Here is a 22,607-nt window from a genome sequence, read left to right on the forward strand (position 1 = left end):
ATCTACATTTTGCTAGTTAATTGTTTGTATTCTTATTATTACATTATGTGTGATTATGTATGATAAGATGAATAAATAATTTTAACAACAACAATCTTATTTCAGGCCCTAATAATATATTACCCCAAAAGTTACCAGTTCGCTTGATGGTTAGAGCTTGAAGGTTAATTTCTTTATAAATTTGAAACAGCTATACAGACAAACGAACAAATTAAGTTATAAGATAGCTAGGGTACATAACTAACAAGGTGTTGAAATTGAAACAGTGTATTTACTTTTTTCTCTAGTGAATGAACGCAGAAAAAAAATCACAATTAGTAAATATTCAAGGTCAGTTCTTTGATGATAATTACAAAAATAACAACTACTATACATCTTATATTAATAGAATTATTATTAAGAAACTTATAAATAATCCTTAAATAGAATTTTCTAGGTTATTTCTTTATACTAGCTACTAGAAAAAAATACTGCAAAAAATCAAATCTTGAAAGAATGCCATAAAGATCCAAATCACTTACCCATAGGGCAAACAAATCCAACATCTCTAATTTATAATTTACTATTCCAAGAAAAAGTTAATAATTGCAGGATTTTAAAGGTTATGACTTCTGAAGATAATCAATGAATCATCCTCAAGATTTCCAATTGTCAAAATAATCTCTCAATGTATTCAGAAACTTTAATTATTTTTTTTGCTTTTAAAAGTATTTCAGACAAAATATTTTTTCTTACAATGACTTACATGCTTTAAATAGGTATATAAATAAAAACTTATTTTCTTGATCATTTAAGGTAACTAAATCAACTAGAATTCGTTAAGAATTAACTAAAACCTAGAAATAAGAAAATGAAAGAATATGTGCGTATAAAAATTAAATATTTTCATTTTAAGCAAAAATTTAAACGTTTTTGCAAATACAACTTAAATCCTTAGGAATTTAGCATATATAAAAAGTATTTACATTACATATTTTCTGTTGAATTATTCAGTCTAATAATAGAATTTAAGTTCCACTAACATGAACTTTAGCCCAAACGAAATCGCCAAAAAACAAATAAGAAACGAAAATTTATATATCAAAATAATTTGGACATATACTTATAAAAATAGCCATTTATTTCTTTCAAATTTGCAATAATTTTTGATAATTCAATGATAAATTAAAGAATGAATAACATTTAACAAAACAAAATTAACTAAATAAATTGTTTTGTGAATGTTTTTACACAAAACAAAACACAATACGCCATCAAAAAAATACGGGAAAGTAGTAGAAAAAATCAGCAAAAACTAAAGAAAGAAAAATATTAAACTGTGATGGGCATTTTAAAAATACTGGACTAATAAACTAGCCTGGCAGTATGCAGCTCTTCATCATTTCTGTATTTGTCTAAATCAAATTCTTCTAGGATGCTGACAAAATTCAGCAAATTAATACGAATAAATATTGACTCAAAACAAGATTATCTGCCAACTAAAAAAATGGACTTAATAATAAAAGAAGTTGTATCTTTAAAGGAATTCTTAGCAGAAAATATTTGTTTCGAGTCTTAAAAAATATTTAAATTGGAAACTTAATGAAATACATATAAACTCTTTTTAATACTATTCTAATTACATAATCATCAAATTATTAAGTTAACAAAGTTCTGAACTTTTGACATTAAGTAATCATCAATATTATCTTAAATACTTAACTAGCGGCTACGCCCCTAGAGGCCTCTAGTGGCACTTTAATTGTTTTTATTTATATTCAAAATTTAGCTATTTAACGTTTGACGTTTATTTTTCGTTGAACTCTCTTGCTAAAATCGATAAATTTGAAAAAAAATTAATTTCTCTAGGGAGGGTGGTGGTACCCTCCCCCAAAATAGTTATAAACCTTCCCGGGACATATGGGAATATACCCTGTTAAGGAGAACCCGATCAGTTCAGCGGTTAGCGAGATCCTTCGGTACAAACACACAAACACACAGACACACAAACATCCTGTTACTTTATTATAAGGATATGAATTTGTTTTTCATATTACTTCAAACATTTGCGAAAAAGTGTTGTACTCCCAGGATAAAAAGTATAAATCAAAGTTTTTACAATTAAAAAAAGTCGAATGTTTTTATTGAATTTACTAAAAGTACTAATTTGATGAATGCCATATTTTTAAAAGACTTTAGGTAACATTGATTGCGTGAAATGTTGAATATTTTTTAAAATGTCTGAATAAGATCCTCAAATCCCCCCCCCCCCCCCACGGAAAAAATGATTACTTAATATCAAGAGCTCCCTGAACGGTGAGCATAGTCTGAATATGATGCATCTTGACGGTGAGAGGATCAAACCTGCGGATACCCTGCGGATTTGTGCACCTAAAGGAACAGGAGCACGGGAAACCAGACTTCTCCTCATGACACTGAATGCCGGCATCCACACACTCGCAGACTCCTGGCTTACACTCACCAGTGCAGGAGCAGCCACATTCCATGCGACTCTGGCGCAGTACCTTGATCTCCAGTGCCTCCATGGGGTCTAGGTCCTTTATTCCGCTGTTTTTCAGAATTCCTTTCCTGAAATAATGAATATTATCATTTACCTGAAATACTTTTATTTATTAGCTGCAGAAAAGTATAAAGTATAACCAAAAAGTGAAATAAATCTGAATATAATCTAGGGGCCTGATAGTGCAACGGTAGAAGTTTCTTCTATCAATTTTATGGTACAATAGTACAAATAGTATTATAGTTCTGTATTTTGGTCTAAACTGAAACACTTGGTGGCCTGAACTAATAACAGAGAAGCTGCGCTACAAAAACTGTTGTTCTGGACAAATGATGTTGTTCTAATGTCTCACCTAGATTTAGAAGAGATCTTGTAAAGTCCTCTTGTTCCACTCTCTCCCTTCTTCCTGGCTCCAATGGCTGCGCGCAAATCAAGCATGGATGATGCAGCAGCACCCAGTCCCAGTCCAGGTCCAGTTGACCGTCCCATATCAAGCAAGCATGGTGTACTGTCGCTACGTGCACTTGCACGCATTTTTCGTGCAGTTATCTAAAACAAAAAATTTCTATAAAAAAGGCCTATTTGATATTTCTGAACAACCAACACCATGCATATTAGAAGACCTTTCTTAATCAAAATTTCAAAAATCTTGATATTGAAAAAAGTCCTACTAGAAACAAAATTAAGTAATTAACCGTAGTAATTCAGTTCATAAATGTCATATAAAAATTATTTATGTAAAACAATTACCGAGGTAGAAATGTTATCAGTTAGTTGTGTGCCAGTTACGCTATGTACAGATTCCAGGTTATCGCCAGCATAGAAACCCGATCCCGACAGCTTCATAGAATACGCTCCCCCTCCAATCAAACCCACACCACAATTTTCATACTCAATCCTTGGCGTTTTTGTGGGAGTCCGCTCCAGCTCTTGTGCATATTCCAGGTTATAATTAGTTTTTATTTTCTCCTCTTCTTCCTCGGGTCCTAGTTCTCTTTCATCCTGATCGAAGTGATTGTAATTCATACCAAGTGTGTTGCCACCCTCCTTGGGTACTCCCACCCAGCCTTGTACACGCGAAAAATAGAAAGTATTCAGTTTTCCGAAGTTAATTTTACGCCTTGGATTGTCATCCACCAGCTCAGATTGTTCCAGTGGTTTCAAAATATTGTCGGGGATTTCAGTTTTAGTCATTTCAAGGTGCGACACCGAATCTGGTTCACTACACCCAGGTTTAACAATTACTGCTTCCTTTACAATAGGGGAATGATCAACTTCTTTGGTTAGAGATTCTACTATATTGACCTCAGAGGCTGCTATCGCCTTTGCAGGACTTTTAATTAATTCTATGTCAGGTACATTGTATGTTATTTTGTTTTGAGTAGAAGCTTCCTCGTTGAGTGACTCCAGGATTGTTGCTCTGCTGGCCTGTCTGGATTTACCCATCCTCCTCGGAGTAGAGGGAGGTGAATCGTCAGTTTTCGCAAGTGATACACTTGCTTTACTTCGCGACAGCGTCTTTTTTCTGGCTGGAGTGCTGCCGCTTAACCCAAGATTTGGCAGCACAGATTCAGACTGGAAGGTAACCAAAGGTTTGTAGGCAGGCTTTTTCAAGGTTTTCTCAGTTTTCGGCTTTTCTGTTTTATTTACATTGGTAGCCTCAGGCAATCTTGTGTCATTAAGGATGACCAATTTACGACCCTTATCTTGGTGAATTTCTTTCATGCTTCGCGAATATTTGAGCCTAGCCGGCGTTAGCCGTAGGTAAGATCTGCGGATTATATCAGGCTTTAAATATGTAAAGCCTGGGGTTGTACATTTGTCTTTTTCCTCCTCTGCCTGGCAGTTCTCATTCACGTCGTCTGCTGGTCGGGCGGTCACAGGTGTTGAACACTCCAGAGGAGTGTTGAGTGTCCTGGTTGTCTCAACAGGAGTAAACCTCCAGTCACACCAGCTTTCAGCACCACGTAATAGCTCGGGAGTGTCGTAGCTTGAGACGTTGATCTTGCATACATCACTGAAGTCCAGATATTTCTAAAAAAAAAGTAATGTTAATTTTTTAATTAAATAATATTGCCATCTCATTCTGTTTCGTAAAACTCCTATTATTTTTGGTTACTAAATATTAGAATTTAATAATGAAATCCGTAAAAAGTTATGTTTTAGAATTTATCTGAATTGTCAATCTTTCTAGGATTTATCCGCCAATTTCAAGACCAAAATTATAATACTATACGAATGCAGGCCATATACTAACTTTGTATTTGTATATTTAGTATATGTAGCTAAGGAGAAAAATTAACCACCACAAGAATAAATACTTCTACTACACACAAAATAATAATATGTCCCTTAAAAACCTCCAGCAATAAAAAGCTATACCCTTATTTTATCGAATGGTATAACTAAAACTAATCTACCTTGTTTAAAATGTCAATCTTCTCGAATGATTCTTTCAAAGCTTGAGAAGTCTTATAATAATCTGGATCTTGCAACGGCTTTGTAAGTGTGGCAGGTTCCTGCTGCGCTCCGGGACAACTGTCTTCCGAGCTGGAATCCAGTAATGAGATCACTTCAACAGTATTGACAGCAGCAGGAGTGGCTTTCTGCTTGGTAACAGTTCCCGCTGAGCCCATACTGTTTCTGCTATTGAAAGGTACACTTGGTGACGCGATGGGGGTTGACGATGAATATCTTGATGAGCCACTGGTTCTGGTGGACCTGTGGCTACGGCTGACAAACTCGCCAGTCTGGTAGCTTAATACCTGGTCATTATGACTAGAGTCACTATAATCAAAATAGTTGACCACATCACTGTTCTTTGCATCACTTTCAATATCAGTCGTGGAGAGGGCAGCTGCAGTTAGATACGGGTGGTATAACAATTTATCACTTTTTTGTGCACTGGAGGAGGATGGAAGGGGAAGGTCAGAACTGGCTGATAACAACCCAGCTGGAATATGTTTAATCTCAGTCGGATCTGTCTCGGCTCGATCCGAGTCGACAGATTTGGGTGAGGCCTGTCCATTTTCACTCACAGGAGGTGTCAACTGTCCTGAGGCGGACACACTGGACAAATGACACACGGGAACAGAGTTGCCGGCGGAAGCCAAGCTATCTGTGTCCTGAACAGGGAGGCCAGATGTGGAGAGTCTGCTGGAGTCGTAGCCGGAGAGACGGGATAGGCTGAGATCTGCTGGGTCAATCAATGACAGAGAGTTTGGGTTGAAATCATCTAGAGACGTTTCAGCGGACAGACCTAGAAATAAAATCAAAATGAGATAATAATACAAACTCTAATTTCATGCATAACATAAGTCTCCCAAATGAATGCCCAAAATTCTCATAGTTTTACAATAGCTTAGTTTTTACCTCTTCCCCTATGATAGATTATGACAAATCAAGTGTTAATGTCAACCTACTTCTCATTGTATTTCTTAAAATAAAGTTTTTGAAATGTAACAAAGGCTAACCTGCTCCGAATTTTTTTCTTTTCTTTTTTCTAACATTGACATTACTAGTATCAATGCTGGCCACACTTGTGTCCAGGAAGCTGCCAGCTCGAGACTCGCACTTGTTACAGGGAATACAAGGCTCTAGAAAATTAGTAATGACGTCATCATCGTCTTCATAATTTCTCCTTCTCGAGCAGGAATTATCGAGCCTTGAGCAGCTAGTGTTACAATTTTCATCATCTTGTTGTAGACTAGCATCAAGAGATCTGCGGTCCCTCTTCCGCGTGGTTGGCACGTTTTCAAATGCGCTGAACGCGCTTTTACACCATCGGTTTGGTGATCTGGTAGAGCCAGGCTCTGAAATATTATCTGGTCTCATGGTGCTCCCCGCCTCTTCCTCACCTTCCAGATGGACAATGTTACCGGCAAGGTCGTATGTGGTTCTCGTCTCCTGATTAACTTCAGGAGAGACTTTGATTGTTTTATCATCAACTAGAATTGTAATAAAGTGAATAGTGATCCTGGCGGCCTTTAGGGTCTGAGTCATAAGCTCAACCAGGCTCTCAATGTTGTGCGCGGTGAGGCCGACCCCAGGCAGCTCCAGCTGGGGCTGGCTGGTCAGCCGTGATATTTCATCTACAGCTTTTAGCAGCTCAAGCCTAAGTTGGAAGACCTGCTGAAAATTCGTGGTGCCTGCCTCCATTATGCATCTGAAATAGAAAACACACACTTGCAGTTGCGGTGATTTTTACAAAAACTTAGAGGTACATAAAACTTAACAAAAACAAGTTACAAATTTCAGAGTGAATTACAAGTATAGGCCAGAAGAATGTTAACTGTTTCAAATATCATTTTATAAAATAAAAGATTAGAACTTTTTTTTAACGACTAAAAATTTAAATTGGCAAGAAAATGGTGCAAATTTTTAGTGTATGACAATGAGTATATTAATTATCGATAGCACTAGACTGAGATTAGTTAAGTGGATTATTTATGAACAAGAGGTAAAGTGCTTAGGCTACCAGGAGCATTAAAACTGAACTTAATTATCATAATTAAGATGTTTCAAATTCCAAAACTTTGTAGAAGAAAAAAACAATTTCAACTTAAAAGTTATTGTCTTGTTAGTAAAGAATAAAAAATAATTGCCCCTTGTTCATAAATAGATCTTTTTTGAATAATAAGAATGAGATCAATATACATAAAAAAAATGTTTCAATAAAATATAGGTATGTAAAACAAACAAAAAGACTAGGTTGGAAAGAAGGTATTTTTTTGTGGGTAATATTTTTAAATTATTGATTAGGTAAGAGCTAAAAAAAATAACCATAAAAAGTTAGATTATTGCAAATAATTTTTTGACAAGATATTGACTAGAGACAACCCAATAAAAAAATTGTGCAAAGGTAAATATATCAATTGTACTTCTTTCAGAGATTTGGTCATCACAAATACAAAAGCACAAAATTACATTTTCTTGTTCAAAACAAATTACAAAAATACCCAAAAGTACATCTTTAAAAATATAATAATTCTTATACAAAATATAAGCTGTCAATTTAATTTCTTTGGTTTAAAATAATATCACTTATTAATTAAAAAAAACCTATCTATCCTACATTGAATATATTATCAAAACACACTACCTACCGATCTTTAAGCCTAAACAATATTTTGTTATGCGATCCCAGTTTGGTCTAGGGTAAACTGGAATCTTTTAGATTTTTTTTTCGTAAAAATCAGCATTTATTGTAAGCTCGTAAGTTCATGTCTTTAAAGTTAAAATTGCTCGATACAATTTAATTAAAATCCTTAGGGAAGGGGGAGGGGCCGGTGTTGGTATTACATGTTAGGTGTCCAGATGTATACAGAGTTGTTGCAGGTTGAAGCTGCCAGGATTTGGTTCTTGTAGCTTATTCCAGTCACCACATTGCCTCCATCCAACTAAAAAAAAATATCATTGGCCTTCTTCATTTGAGTAGGGGAAGATATGCCTAAAAAAAATCGGCTCATGCGAAAGATAACTTACCGAATAAAAAATTTAAGCAGAATTTCTCGAATTAAGAACCAACATAACTCAAATTTATATATTCCTGTGAAAATTAATGATCTTTTGTTACAAACCTGTATGGTTGCCAGTGGGTGTAGCTCCCTGGAAGGATGAAACATATTAATAATTCCATCCGTACCAGATGTGATGATACTTCCATGACCACTAACAACTCCACTTATTCTTCCTTTATGACCTACATCAAAAAATAGAATTTATAAGGTGAATATTGCAGTCTTAGGCTATTTATAAATGGTTAATATGAAATTTATTTCACCTGTTTTGTAAGACTGCACAAACTGGAAGGCAGTATCCGCAGTTGTATCAAACAAGTTCAAATTTCCAGAACTATCTCCCACATACAGACAATTACCTACAGCGTCCATGCTCAACGGATACCTCCGCTGTCCTTCCTGCTGGTCGATGACCTGCGGAATTTTTAGCTTCTTGAACAGCTTTCCTGCCACCCGGTCATGAATCACCAGGTTCGTGTCCTCGGATATGCTGTAGATTCTGGTTGGGGTCATTTTAACTTTTAGGACTGGTCTGGAGTGACTTTTGTAAAAGGACATTTTTTTAAAGCTCTCTCTTGTGTCAAACTGAACAACCTTGTTGTCGAATGTTCCTGCAACAGCTCTGAAAAAATAAACTTATAATTAAGTTGGAAAGGTATCATTTAATTCCAACGTTTCAAATAAATATTTTTCATAGAAAGTTTATTTTATATCTTACAGCATTTGCAACAATAATTATCTAACAAAACACAATGCATGCACACAAAGGCTCCTTTTTAAAAGGAATTGCCACTGCAATAGTATTCAATATATCATTATCCAGGTAGAGGTAAAAAAAATGTTTTTTATCAAAATATTATGTTCATGCTCTTGCTCATGTTTTATCAACTAATAACATAAAAACAATCCTACCTATTTCCCATAATATCCATGGACAAGACAGCAGTCTTCAACTGAATTTTCTCTCTAGTCTGGAGGAGGCCAGTTGGCGCCACCTGCCAGAACTTAACACAACTATCCCAGGCTCCTGTCATCAGCGTGTCCTCCTGGCTGGCCATCGACCATACCCAGCCAGCATGCGAGTCTGGGTACTTGCATATTGGTTCCAGGTTCTCATCACTGTCAGCTTCACCGTTCCACAGATTTATTGAGTGGTCTCGTGATCCTAAAATAAAATTTTTGATATTTTATAGGTATTTTAATATGATGATTAAATGTGATCTTGTTTACATTGCATTCTTATAATTAGCAAAAATACATGCATAGACGTAGTTTTCTTATCTTAATTCTATGACTAGAATGTAGGAACTGTTGTAGGCAAAGAATTACCTGAAAACCACAAATAGGTAGTTTACCTTCAAAAATCTCAATATATAATATTTTATATGTTTTCATAATATTTTAACGTTATTAAACTTTTTTTTATAAAGTTATTTATATGTTATTTTGTTCAGTCTTAAAGCTTAAATTATCTCAATAATTGAAACCTGAAACCACAAGAGATTTGATGATATGGATAACATCTACACTGGCGTAGTGAGAGGTAGAATTGCTCCTTATTTGCATACCATTATCATTACATTTCCACAGCCGTGTCTCTTCTTCGCGTTCTAAAATATTAATAAAAGTGTGTTTTCTTTCTAAAGAACAATTTAATATAGTGTTGCTAATTAAATATGTCTAAACACTACTGGAAATCTTGAAAAAGTTTTTTTAATTTATTAGTGAAATAATGAATAATATAAAATAATTGAACCCATAAACAATTCTATTATTTTTACCTCTAAAATAGCCTTTCTTAAAACTTATGCTAAAGTTCCTCTAAAAAAAAACTTACCTATACAAGCTTTTGTCCAGTCAACAGGATAGTCTGGAGGTAAAGCAGGATATTGTCCTGGCCATTTCTGTTTTATTCTAATCTTCCAATTACTTGAGTCTTCAGCTAGGTCCCTGAAAAGAGGGAAATTATCATGAATATTTTCACATGATTATGAATACACCCTGGTTTCATAAATCTTTCGAAAATAAAGGTTTTTTCCATACGAGGACGCTTTCCCAGTACCTACTTATTACTCAATATAACCTAACCAGATATAAAGTAAGTAACAATTGAATCCTTCCTCTCATTATATTCAATTTGGTTTCAAGATAAAGGGTAGGAGGGAGATGTTTTCTGTGCTTAACAAGGCATTTTGAGGGAAAACGCCACTAAATTGCTCTAGGATAATTTTTATATTAAACAATTTGAAGCGCTTTTATCCATGTTTTACGAGTAAGTCTAATTTGACATAAATTATATACCTGAAAAGACAGCAAACTTGAGCCAGCACATCAGTTATAAATTTCACGTCGAGATTTTCAAAAATTTTCAACAATAATTCGACAGGCAACTCATCTAGACTAACCCTCCCCATTTTTCTGAAATCATAAAATCATTTTTCTCAGAACTTTTAGATAACTACATAAATCTAAAATATTTTTGTAACAAAAATGACACATGTCGAAGTAATAAATAAAATTAAAACAATTTAAACAAATCACAGTTTATGTTAATGTGGATTATCTTAAAAACAAGCTTTAATTTAAAGTGAAACTGAAGTTAATAAGAAATGTTGAGCCAAGATAAGAACTAATATACCTTAATATCTACTATTTTTTATTGTAACTCATTTTCAAATGCAAAAAATAAAATTTTATCTTTAAAAAATGGCTGCTAAAAAAGTTATTAAATAAATAATACATTAAATCTAAATGTCAGTAGGTAGTTAATTAATAAATAAAAACAACGTAAAATACTTTCAAACTACTACTGGCATAAAAAGTTGATTATCCACCAGTATAAAGGTTAAATATTAATCACAGAATAATTATTAATTCACAAAATGATATATTTATGGCTAGATTATCACTTTCATTGGATAGTGCTAGATTTCTTATTTTTTTTTACATAAATCATACTATAGGTAGTGCAAAAATAATACTAAAGAAAACAAAAAAAGTGTAAATTTAATAGAATAAATTATCAGGAATCGCAATCCAAATACGCATCCGACCGAATCCGAAATCCGTGTAAATTAAATCTGATCGCTTGGATTTATCCAGAATAAGATTCCGTTCCGCTCGAATTCGCCTTTTTTTATATGGAAAATCAATCGGATTTTGTGACCTGAGATTGGAATTCCTGAATATTACTATGCTTTTGTGACTAGACAATTTTAAGTATTAATCTTTTATAATCCTCTAAGAAAAACTTGTTATTTAACATTTATAAAACTAGCACAATCCGGTACTTTTTCTTACCCTTATTAGTTTTAGTATATAATATTATCCAAAAAGTAATAATTGTATTATGTAAAGTTACTAAAGTCAGTTTTCAGCTTAATAGAGGGCTGGTTCACAACTTGCTGTTGTTGTTGTTTGGCCAACCTGCGCATCCTCTCCTGCTCCTGGTTCTTCAACACGGCCTGCTCCACTCTCTTCTTCAGCTCCGGGTTGTCCGATAATATACGCTTCAGGTCCAACGGCAGCTGGTTGCCGATCCTAGTGAGCCGGGCTAACGCCATGTCGTGCTGCTTTTGGGTGCAGCTGGACCCGTTGACCGCTGGATCATCCAGCAGAAGGTTGACCAAGATTGGAATGTAAATATCGAGCATCTTTTTGTCCGGGTGTGATTTGACAATTAGGATTTCTAGGGTTTCAAGTGCGTCTGAGTGCAGGCCTAATTTATCTAAAGAATCAACCTTCTTAACCTCAGGATTCAAAAGAAACCTAATGATTATAGGTGCTGTGGCTTGGATGAAAGGAACACAAACTTCACTTCTATCCACACGATAGATCTGATGCAATATTTTGATACACTGCCTCTTTACAAGAACATCAGAGTTTTGAAGCACCATTGAAAACGTGTTCAAAATTGGATATTTAACAATGGAAGCTGTCACAGTTTCAGTAGGTGCGAAGAGGAGGTAAACCTTAATGGACAGAAGAACAGTAACCTCGTCCATTTTAGCCTGTCCTTGTCTGGTACTGTTTGCAGAGTCAAGTATACGAAGTAGGCCACTTTGAACAATTTTGTTATATTTCTCTTCTGCTTCAAGAAATCCGGGAAACCTAAATATACAAATCCTTTAACCTGTCTTATACAACTTTTTTTATGTAGGTATATTAAAAGATTTATTAAAAATAGTTGACTTATAAAAATAAAATGAAACTTAAATTACAAACTAATATCAAAGTGCAGTGCACACTTTTTAATCAATAAAAATGTCGTTTTGTTCATCAAAGAGTTGATTATCTAGACTACTCATATTAATTAAAGAATACAAAATTCGATACTGGTAATATAAAATCATAAAATAGTTTTGTTTTTAGAGAATAACATCTTTTTTCATATTGAAGTTATATCAAAGGAAATTGCACCTTGATAGTTTGTAATACATGTGACATGAGTTAAAAGGGTTGTAAATTAATTTATCAATCATTGTCCATTCCCTCCCTGCTCTTACCTGATTGATACCAGAGTTTGTAAGGCCTCTAAAATTGCCTGGATAGTTTGTTGTGCAGAAACCTGGCCGGAAACTTGTCCTTGGACACCTGGCCCTAGTTTCTGTTCTCCAACTAGATCCTCGCAAGCGGTAGCCTTAACAAAATTTATTTAAGTACACATAAGTGGATTTATCATTACTGGGATCTTACACCAGATTATCATGTACTTTAATAAAGTGAAACTTGTCGTGAGTTAAAATAACGACCCACCCCCCTTGACCTTTTCCCCTACTGGATGAACAAACTGATCAATTTTTTCCCTGTCATAATATCTAGTATATTCTAAATCCATTTACACATAATATTAGTAAATTCTTTAAGGTAGTTAACTTAAATAAACATTATAAATCAAAATGGATTTTACCTACACTATAATATAATATCATTATTCAATTCATGGAGGGAAAAAAAAGACACCACACAACTAATTGAGTTCTTCATTTAATGTCTTATTTTAATTTTAAGTCTTAGTATGGTTTTCTCCGATTTTTTTGCTTTCTCTTTGAATACAGAGCAATATGAAAATATCATAAAAATGAAACGGAAGAACTTACCTGCAGAACTGATGTAATCAAGTAGAAAACCGATGGTGCCAGAGCCACAGCTCCTGCAGGACTGCACAGGTACATGATGGAACCCAGGCTTCGCACACAGGTAGATATTAGCTCCATCTGTTCTTCAGTCAACTTGTTCCTGTGACTTAACTTGGCCCTACTCCTGGCCTGCATGGCTATAACAGAGCTTGACTGGGTGGCCCGTGGGGATATTTCTGGAAAATATTGAACTAGAATGCACAGGCATACCTCGAGAATTGAGAATGAAACAGATTTCTCCTTGGCAATCTTTCCATTATCGCGTCCCTCTCCTATATTGGCAACTGCGATTAATCTCTCTGCTTCCGATAAATCCTCTGTTTCTTTAAGCTTGGCCTGTTTGGAAGTAGCCAGCTGTTGGGCTGCGGCCTGGGAAACCATTGAGATAACGGACATAATCTTGACCTGAGCTGCTGTACTTTCTTGGGTCAAAGCTTGTCGATGCAACACATTGCACAGTTCTACTAAAATACCCGGTTCACTTGCCATCAAAATTCTCGTCTTTTTTCCTTTTAACAAAGCCTCTAATCCGCAGAGACAACTTAGGACTTGAGATCTGGTTAGCTCTGTGCTTCTGGGGTTACACAAGGATTCCAGACAAATACCAGCAAGAAGGTGAAATTGTGACTTGATGTTATTTTCTTGGTTAGTCTCTGTCCCTGCTGGATTACTCACTTCACTGTTCTCTTCACTTTCTCCATTGGCCTAAAAATACAACAAAATTAAACTTTTATTGTGACCTTTTATGAAAAGCAAATCAATACACCACCCCATGGGAAAAATAGACAAAAACCCAAATTAATTTATCTTGAAAGGCACCTGGATCGTAAATAACAGACAAAAGACAGACAAACAGAAATAAGGGGGGGGGGGGAATTTCTGACACATTTGCGTAAACGGTGAGTATAGGCTTTATCTTTGGACTGAGAGGATAGGTTATTAGGGATAAAATCATTCTTATATGATGAATTTCCCCCAGATTTAAGATTTTTTGGATAGGCCTCCAGGTTCCGGAGCTCCATGCCTCCAGGTGGTCTCTGTACAGTTAAAAATGAAAAAAAAATTTTTTTTTTTTAAAGTTACAGGTCAACTTATAAAACAAAATATGCATTTTTTTTAATATTATTCACATATTTGAAGAAAAAATATGCATATTTTGTTTTATAAGTTGATTTTTAACTTAAAAAAATTTTTTTTTTTTTTTCATTTTTACCTGTACAGAGACCACCTGGAGGCCTGGAGCTCCGGAACCTGAGGCCTATACAAAAAAATCTTAAATCTGGGGGAAATTCATCATATAAGAATGATTTTATCCCTAATAACCTATCCTCTCAGTCCAAAGATAAAGCCTATACTCACCGTTTACGCAAATGTGTCAGAACTTCCCCCCCCCCTTATTCATCTCGAAACATAGCCAAAAATAACGTAAATCAAGTATTAGATTTTTTTATTTTAGGAAAAATATTTTTAACTTTAAGAAAACTAAAAAATCTTAAATTAAATATTGATTCTAGATAAAAATGCTTGCCCGTTTAAATGCATCAGCTTCAGTAATCCAAACACAGGAGGCATGAAGAATAGGTGCCCATGTATTTTTATAATGGGGCCGAGACATTTCTATGGTGTCATTCGTGTAAAAAGCTCCTCCTTCATATGGCAGCTGGGATTTAAACTCTTTAGGTAGGCTTAGCAAGGCGTAATCTTTCATGGCTCCAAGCCAATACTTGGACAGACTGGGGAGTTCTGAAGTTACTAAACTTGATAAACTTGTACTTTCTTTCTTGTCACTTGATGCAAAGTCGCCAAAGTCTTTATCCTCATCGTCAAAACTAAAATCTTCGTCAACTGGTTTAGTCCGCATTGATACAATATATACTTCAGCCCAGGCTTGTAGAATAGACAACTTTTCTAGAGTAGAAGCACTTTCATTGTAGCAACTAGAGCTTGTCCCCTTTTTAAGTTTACTTAAACAGGACACCAACAGTTGGTAGACACGCTTTAGATCAGTAAGGTCCCTAACGACTCCAGAGTTGAGCCAGGTGCTGCAGACAGCGCAGGCCTTGGCAGTGATGTGACTGGGTGTGTCGGAGGAGAAAGCTGGACGCAGAGCAGCTCCAACTTGGGCCTGGTATTGTTCCAATATCACGTGACCTAAAATAAGTGGTTTTAATATTCCAATATTTAATATTCGGTTAATACATACCCAGGTAATATGAATATTTATGAAAAAATACGTGATTTGAGAAGGCATATAGTGAGAGAATCTAAGCTTTATAGGACAAACGCAAATTTGAAAACTCCAAGTTTTTATAAGATTTTTTATCTTTTATTATTCATTTAGGTATTCTATAGTCAATATTTTTTATTGGTCCATTTGAATAAAAAGTTAAATAAAAAATGTGTAAAATCCGGCAATTTACCACCAACTGAAAGTGAATAAAAAAAACAAATATTAGGTTATATGAGTATGAGGAAAAACCCTGAAGTTCAACGCATGGGGGGTAGAAATAAATGAGTTTTTCAAAGCTATAAAACAAAAACTTTTAGACATGAAAGAAATTGGACAATTAGGTGAACTTTGTTTTCTAAAATACTTTAGTTAGACTAAATTAAATAAAATTAGTACCTGGAAATTCCGGCTCTGCAGTTTCAGCAAACTTTTCAATAATAACTCTCAGTGTTTCTAAGCCTTGGATTTTCACTGGATCAGATACAGATGTTGCCGCCATGAAAGCCATCCTCATCAACTCCGCTAAATGCAGGACGAGCAGCCCTGAATTGCCACCATTCAAGGCCACTTCTTTTGCCAAGGCAAGATCAAAATGGGCTCTGTGCCCCTGGCAACATTGGGATATTATCTTATTCAAACACTGTGTGGCAAATACTTGAGTGTTCCATCTTGGTTTTAACATTGCCTGGTTGCTGGAATCTTCACTTTTGGTAAATACAGCATCATCATCATCAGTTTCCTCCCGTTCTTCTTTATTGTCATCATTGACACTGGAAGAAGTTGTAAGAATTTCTTTACAGAGAACTATCCACGAGGAAAGATTTTTAGAATCAATAGACCCCAACAGACACAACAAAGTTTCTTGACAATCCTTGACAACATATTTATCTTCTTCCTGATCTAAAGCAGAAAATATGATCCCAGGCAGTCCAGATTCTGAATAAGCCATAATATTTTCTACATGATGAGTATCCTTCACTCCAACATTTGTTTCACAAGAAACAATGTCGGATATTTGTTTGGATTCTTTATGAGATAGTTGACGGAGACAAGAAGCAGCGGCTCTGCGCAGTTTTAGATCTGTACTTTGCAAAAATTTAACTAACTTTGGCACTAGGTCATTAAGATCTATTTCGCATGGAGCAAACATGTGTAGTTGCTGTAGGCTTAATATGGACTCAGCCTGAACTCCTTGCTGTCCATTCTGCATAAGATCAATAGCTATGAGAACATTGCTTCGTGCAGTGCTGACACCCGCATCTTCAACAGATAATTCAGGGCCAAGTGTTGTGATGATAGCTTGTAATAACTTACTCAAACAATATAATACATCAGCATTTGAAGATTGTGTTGTAAGCAAAAGCTTAAGAATTGAAGTTAAGGTTGGTTCAACAAAACTTCTGAACATAGGGCCACCAGATTCAGCCAAAAGCGCCAGTGCATGCAAGGCCCAAGCCTGAACAGCTGGACTGGCAGAATCCTGCGACAATGGGAGTAGAATCGAAATGCTAGGCTGTAAATGTTGTGAAGACGCAAGTCCACCAATATATTTATGAAGACATCCAAGGGCTAGTGAATGCCCTGTTCTGCTGGCAACATCGGTGGCAGACTTGGGATTGTCAATCGATTTCTGTGCCATATCTGCTGTAATCTGGTCGTTGCCAATTACTTGCGCCAGTCGACCCAAGCATTCGGCTGCTACGCAACGGAGCAGCGAATTTTGTGAGGTTAACGCCGAGTCTACCATTTCACGTGCTGATGTAATAAGATCCATTTCAGACAGACTGAACTTTTCCTCGACAATACCTTTTAGTCCGGCAAGCAATGAGCCATAAATGTTCAGCTCTAATGGTTCAAGCTTATTGGCTTTGGCTGTTCTTATGCAATCTTTGAAATGTTTTATCATTTGAAATTTATGTTTTGTGGCAACTCTTGGATAAATCTTTCCAAATACAGTTATGCTCGCATCCACTAAAGCAATGCTCAGCGGAAAAGGTTGATTTTCAGATTCACTTTTTGGAATTCTAAACAGATAGGTAGCATCATGTTCTAGTGAACTAGAACCTAAAGCATTGTTAGGATGCAATTGTTTCTCTATTGTATTGTTGAGTTCATCTAGAGCTTCTGAACCAAGGAGCATTCGTTCCGTGGGCGTCAGGAAGTTATCAAGTAAAGAGGTAGAGTTGTGACCATTGATAGGATCTGACAAAGTGATCTCAGACACCAAAATCCTTAGCAACGGAGCATAAGAATTTTCCAGTATTGTTTTAGGCAACACACTTAGAACCTCCAGAAATCTTAGCTTGACAAGTGCAACAGGAACTCTTATTTGTCCGCCATAGGCTTTTAATGGTGAATCCTGACCGGCAAAGAAAGTTAACAGGGTAAGTGCAGCTTCAATGGGCACGGATAATCTTCTTAATATATCCTCAGCTAGTAATTGGGGACAGCTAACGATGAAACTGTAAATAGACGCCAAGGCTCCTGCTCTAGCCTCGAGGCTTATGAGCCAAGTAAACGCGTCACCTCGGGCTTTCTCACTTTCAAGATCCTTAGCAGATTTAGGAAAAGCATTCCTCCACAGAAGCATGCATCTTGGCAGTAAACCTTTTACACATGACGAACCAAGGCTCATAATTGATGCTATTAATATCCACCCAGCTCTAGTTCTATCCTTGCTAATACGACTGTTTTGAGAAGCTGAGCGAAGCAACTCTTCTCCAACGTTGAATACTATTTTGGCCCTGGTGTGAGGCATTCCATTAGGTGTCATGTTAGCACTGCTGAGCAGAGAGGCAAGGCCATAGCTGTACCCATTGATTGCTTCTGGAACGGTTTTATATTTGTCAATTGCTTCCATACATTTGTCAATCAATGGGGTTAGGTTTGATGGGGAAGCTATGCAAATATCTTTCAGGCACTTGGCCGAAGCTAATTGGACGGGTAAACTTGATGAGATCAAAAAACTGAACACTGTCTCTTGAAACTTCAAAGATGTGTCGGATAGTAAGTTTTTAATGATTGTGCTCAACCGCTTTGAAATGTATCCAATCTGCTGAAGAGCACAGATTTGCCACTGCTCGTTCGTTTCAGTAGAATTATCAGGTGTTCCCAAATCAGCGTTGTGTTTACTTTTCTGCAAGGACAATATTAATTCCTTACAAGCATTTAGCTGAACATTTTCTCTCAGCAACCTTCCAATAACTGAGGACAGGATGAAGTAAACAGATTTTCTTGCAGAAATAATTTCAGCTGGGGAAGTGCCAGCCTTCAGACACGTAACCATCTCAGAAACATGCGCTATCACAACGGGCAAATGTTTTTCAATCCATTGTTGGCCAAGATATTTAAAGCAGTAAACAAAAGAAAAAGATATTCCAACTCTTATCTCTGGACTTGGTGTTGATCCTTTAAGGAAGCTTCCTACTCCGCCACGAAGAAATCCTTGAACTAAAACGCCAAGAGCTTCGTCCACTGACTTGGAAGACTTGTTGGATGGCGGGGCTGACAGGCTGTGTAACATTCCGACTCGTTTGTTAACACCACCAAGTGAATGACCAACAAGTATGCCTAACAACTTGGCAACAGCCTGTCTGGCTTGAAAGTTGGCACCTTCGAAAGCTCTGATACAAAGTGAACACAAATTTTCAAATTCTGAAGTATAAAGAAATGAGGCATGCTCCAACATTTCAATGAGACAATTAGCAGCTGAAATTCTAACTTGCATAACACGGTCTGTAAGACAAGTTTTGCAACATTTGTAAATTTCTCTGTGTACATTTCCAGCTGCATTGCCAAGGCCCTTGCAAACTTTGCCCAGTGTGACCATGGTCTCTGATCTTGCTTGCGATTCAGCACTTTTCATGCCTTTAGCCAGCGCTTGAACAGTTTCCTCGTAGGATCTTCCCATCATACGCCCAAGCCTTTCATACATAGTACCAGCCATTACCACCGCGGCTAGCCTGTTATTAAGATTGCTAGACGCATCTTCTTTGCTCTTTAACATGTCATTGCACTTGTTGATTGTGTCAAAGAGTAGGAAAGTGTCCCCAACACTAAATAACGTGGTCATGGCATCAGCTAATGATTTTCTGACGGGAGGCCCAGGACAACCATGTTGAACTAGATTCAGGATTTGTTCCACAATTCGTTTTTGGTTGGTTTTGATATCCTCCTTCGGACATTGTGGCAGCACCTAAAATAAATGTCAATTTTACAATTTTGTGGAAATTTTAAAAATAACAGAAGAGTGAAATCGTTAAGTAAATTAGATGTTTATTAAGGGGGGGTGGGGAAGTTCTGACAAATTTGCGTAAAACTGGTATATAGGCTTTATCTTTGGACTGAGAGGATAGGTTATAAAAGATAAAATCATTCTTATATGATGAATTTCCCAAGTTTTAAAATTTTTTGGATAGGCCTCTCAGTCCAAAGATAAAGCCTATAAACCAGGTTTACGCAAATGTATCAGAACTTCCCCCCTTGAATTTTTTGTTTCTAGGAAAATTGAATATTTAATAAAAAGTTCAAAAACTGAATAATAGATTTTTGATGTTAATAATGGCAATTTTAAATTTATTTTTCCATTGAACTATTCCTATGACAACTAAGAATACTAGGTTTATAGATTTGTTTATAAAATATACCTTTATCAGATTTTGAAGCCATTCATAGATGAAAATGGATCGTCGAGGTTCTGGAAGTTTTTCTAAAACCTCTTCGTTTAGGATGAGCCTGTGCTTTTTAGACATCTTTGGATCTCCTCTCTCCATTCTAAAACATGAAAAATATAACTAAAAAAAATAATGAAAATTGAACTAGCGACTAAGCCCTTACACACAGTACGTAAGAAGGTGCTTTGACTTTGTGTCAGAACCTAAATTGGGACATAGTGCATTTCATTACCCTAAGTTAGGTAACTTAATTTCTCTTTTTAATAAAATCTAAAATGCAGCCGTTTTTGAGAAAAATAAATTTGAAAATTTCAAGTTCAATTTTCATACCCTAGGAGTTACCGCATAATCATGACAAGAAAAGCAAAGATTATTTATTTGAAATTTTGAACAAGTTTGCTTTTATAGAGTTCTTCATAAAACCACTCCTGAAGTGAGTCAATTAATGGCCATTTTTATCAGTTGCTTTGCTAAGGTCACGGAAATTCAGCCTTTAATATAATCATATATAGAGAGGTTTTATTAAAGACTTCATAAAAGCAAACTTGTTCAAAATTTTAAAAAAATAATCTTTGCTTTTCTTGTCATGATACCTAATGCGGCAACTCCTAGGGAATGAAAATTGAACTTGACATTTTCAAATCTAATTTTAGATTTTATCTTTGAAGTTGCCTAACCTAGGGTAATGATATGCACTATGTCCTAATTTAGGTTCTAACACAAAAGTCAAAGCACCTTTGAACGCACTGTGTACACTTATATACATTAGGGCGGGTTCATATCGGAATTAGACAAAGAGGGGATATGCAACAGATAAAATTAACCTTTAAAACATTTCTGACCGAAAAAGAATTTTTAAAAATTGAGTTTTAGAACGCGACCACTAAAAAATATATTTGATTACTTATTAATATGCAAAGACGATATTCAAAGAAATTTTTGAATCAGAACTATGGCTTCATGGTGCTCCCTGGAAAGGCCTTGAGGAGCTGAATCAGGAACTTTTGTCCGTTTCAAAATATCTCGTTCCTAGTCTTAGAAATCACTAAAAAGCCACATTTTATTGAGAATTGTCCAATTTGTAAGGTTTTTTTGATTTTCTCAGGCTAGGAACGAGATTTTTAGAAACGGTCAAAAGTTCCTGATTCTACTCCTCAATGCCTTTCCTGGGAGCACCATGAAGCCATAGTTCTGATTCAATAAATTTTTTACTCCCATTTACAAATAGCTATTCAATTGAATGTCTAGTCGTCAGCGGTTTTAAGACTTAGGATAAATTTTAAATCATCCAGAGGTGTATTATACTCATACAAATCATTTGCAGATCCCCGCTTTGGCCTCAGAAAAAAAATGTCCAAAATCGACCCACCCTAATATATACATTCTCGATAATAAATAGGCAATTAATAATAGGTTAATGCAAAAATCTTATTTTAATATAAGCAATGAAAAATAGGCAGGATAGATGTGGAGATCTCGTAATAAATTTTCATTTTAAATTGAATGCAATAAAATTAATTTTAGCTTCCTATAAACAGCTAGATAGATAATTCTCAGATTTAGGTGAAGAATTACTGCAAATTTTTTACACGTGTTTTTCACATATTTAAAATTTACACAAAAACAATAGTTTATCGGAGGGTTTTAACCTCCTTGACATATTTCTAAATATACTAGATTATTGATTATCTCCCTTAACGGGTCACGAGTGAATTTAATAATATAATAAAAATATATACTCTTGACTAGCCCCAATTAGGAAGATAAGAATTTTCCACACCCTACAGATCCAATTAAAACAAAAGCTTCCAATCAATAATAGAACCAAATAATATATTACAGTTATTCTGTCCAAAACCCAGAAAAAGTAAAGCTTAGAAACATGAACTTATTAAATATTAATATCCACTTAAAAAATCAATAAATTTTAAATTATCGATTAAACTTTCTAAAACGAATTTTATTAGTTTTAAGTTTATTAAAATATATTGTCTAATTTATTAATTTAATCTATCTTTTAAGATTCAATAAGGGTTAACAAATTTCAAAATATTATTATTATTTATTAATGTCTTAAACACGTACTTTTTAAGAGTAAATTTAATTTTTCTGAGCTGTAATTTTAAAAATTACCTAAAATTATTTTTCGTTAATCATTTTCAAACATTTTTCACCAGTCAAACATAAACATTTTTACTTAAACAATTGTTCACGAACAAAAGAATCATGAAAAAACGGGGGGATTTAAAGTTTAACCATCCAATGAGTAATTCTGAATTCAGTTGGTTTTTTGTTTGTAGCAGCTGAGCTCAGCCCACATATACACAAACACAGCAAAAGTTTAGGCTAGCGTCTACACAATGAATACAAAACAGAGTTGTCAACTTTTTAAAATACTAACAGAGTAGCCATATACTTTTTAGATAAATCAATTTATTATTTTATTTAAACATTTACTAATAGCAGCTGTATTTATATAAAACGAAGAAAATTTCTTGCATAAAATCGTGCTTTAGATTGAGCCAATATGTCAAATCTGCAATATTA

At 35.2% G+C, this 22,607-nt stretch overlaps 3 protein-coding genes across 11 annotated transcripts; all 3 read right to left on the reverse strand.

The window, feature by feature from the left end:
* Nucleotides 1-251: 251 nt before the first annotated feature.
* Nucleotides 252-6,671, reverse strand: LOC145316159 (uncharacterized). Of its 3 annotated transcripts, none has more exons than XR_013878327.1 (7): nt 5,974-6,671; nt 4,921-5,759; nt 3,251-4,534; nt 2,853-3,049; nt 2,289-2,568; nt 837-1,653; nt 252-417 (listed from the first exon to the last, which is right to left on the reverse strand). XR_013878327.1 is itself a non-coding variant. In XM_080156488.1 (7 exons), the coding sequence occupies exons 1-6, from the start codon at nt 6,656-6,658 to the stop codon at nt 1,630-1,632; spliced, it is 3,309 nt and encodes a 1,102-aa protein (XP_080012614.1). In that variant the 5' UTR covers nt 6,659-6,671; the 3' UTR covers nt 837-1,455; nt 1,591-1,629. The 3 variants fall into 3 exon arrangements, 2 of the variants coding, with proteins under 2 accessions (XP_080012614.1, XP_080012615.1); XM_080156488.1 differs by lacking the exon at nt 252-417 and having other exon boundaries at nt 837-1,455; nt 1,591-1,653; XM_080156489.1 differs by lacking the exons at nt 252-417; nt 837-1,653 and having other exon boundaries at nt 2,169-2,568.
* LOC145316160 (F-box/WD repeat-containing protein 9-like) lies at nt 6,665-10,480 on the reverse strand. Of its 2 annotated transcripts, XR_013878328.1 has the most exons (8): nt 10,321-10,480; nt 9,857-9,969; nt 9,507-9,629; nt 8,932-9,184; nt 8,283-8,641; nt 8,080-8,201; nt 7,459-7,899; nt 6,665-7,206 (listed from the first exon to the last, which is right to left on the reverse strand). XR_013878328.1 is itself a non-coding variant. In XM_080156491.1 (7 exons), the coding sequence occupies exons 1-7, from the start codon at nt 10,431-10,433 to the stop codon at nt 7,798-7,800; spliced, it is 1,185 nt and encodes a 394-aa protein (XP_080012617.1). In that variant the 5' UTR covers nt 10,434-10,480; the 3' UTR covers nt 6,665-7,797. The 2 variants fall into 2 exon arrangements, 1 of the variants encoding a protein (XP_080012617.1); XM_080156491.1 differs by having other exon boundaries at nt 6,665-7,899.
* On the reverse strand, nt 10,433-22,415 carry LOC145316157 (HEAT repeat-containing protein 5B). 6 transcript variants are annotated; one of them, XR_013878326.1, is made up of 8 exons: nt 22,194-22,397; nt 20,034-20,160; nt 15,784-19,582; nt 14,686-15,308; nt 13,119-13,862; nt 12,525-12,658; nt 11,310-12,129; nt 10,433-10,927 (listed from the first exon to the last, which is right to left on the reverse strand). XR_013878326.1 is itself a non-coding variant. In XM_080156484.1 (8 exons), the coding sequence occupies exons 2-7, from the start codon at nt 20,157-20,159 to the stop codon at nt 11,367-11,369; spliced, it is 6,189 nt and encodes a 2,062-aa protein (XP_080012610.1). In that variant the 5' UTR covers nt 20,160; nt 22,194-22,415; the 3' UTR covers nt 10,433-10,916; nt 11,320-11,366. The 6 variants fall into 6 exon arrangements, 4 of the variants coding, with proteins under 4 accessions (XP_080012610.1, XP_080012611.1, XP_080012612.1 ...); XR_013878325.1 differs by having other exon boundaries at nt 10,433-10,951; XM_080156484.1 differs by having other exon boundaries at nt 10,433-10,916; nt 11,320-12,129; nt 22,194-22,415.
* Nucleotides 22,416-22,607: the final 192 nt, after the last annotated feature.

This window comes from Acartia tonsa, chromosome 4 (genome assembly GCF_053477335.1).
Source record: "Acartia tonsa isolate MP-2025a chromosome 4, ASM5347733v1, whole genome shotgun sequence".
In the NCBI taxonomy this organism is placed as follows: Eukaryota; Metazoa; Arthropoda; class Copepoda; order Calanoida; family Acartiidae; genus Acartia; species Acartia tonsa.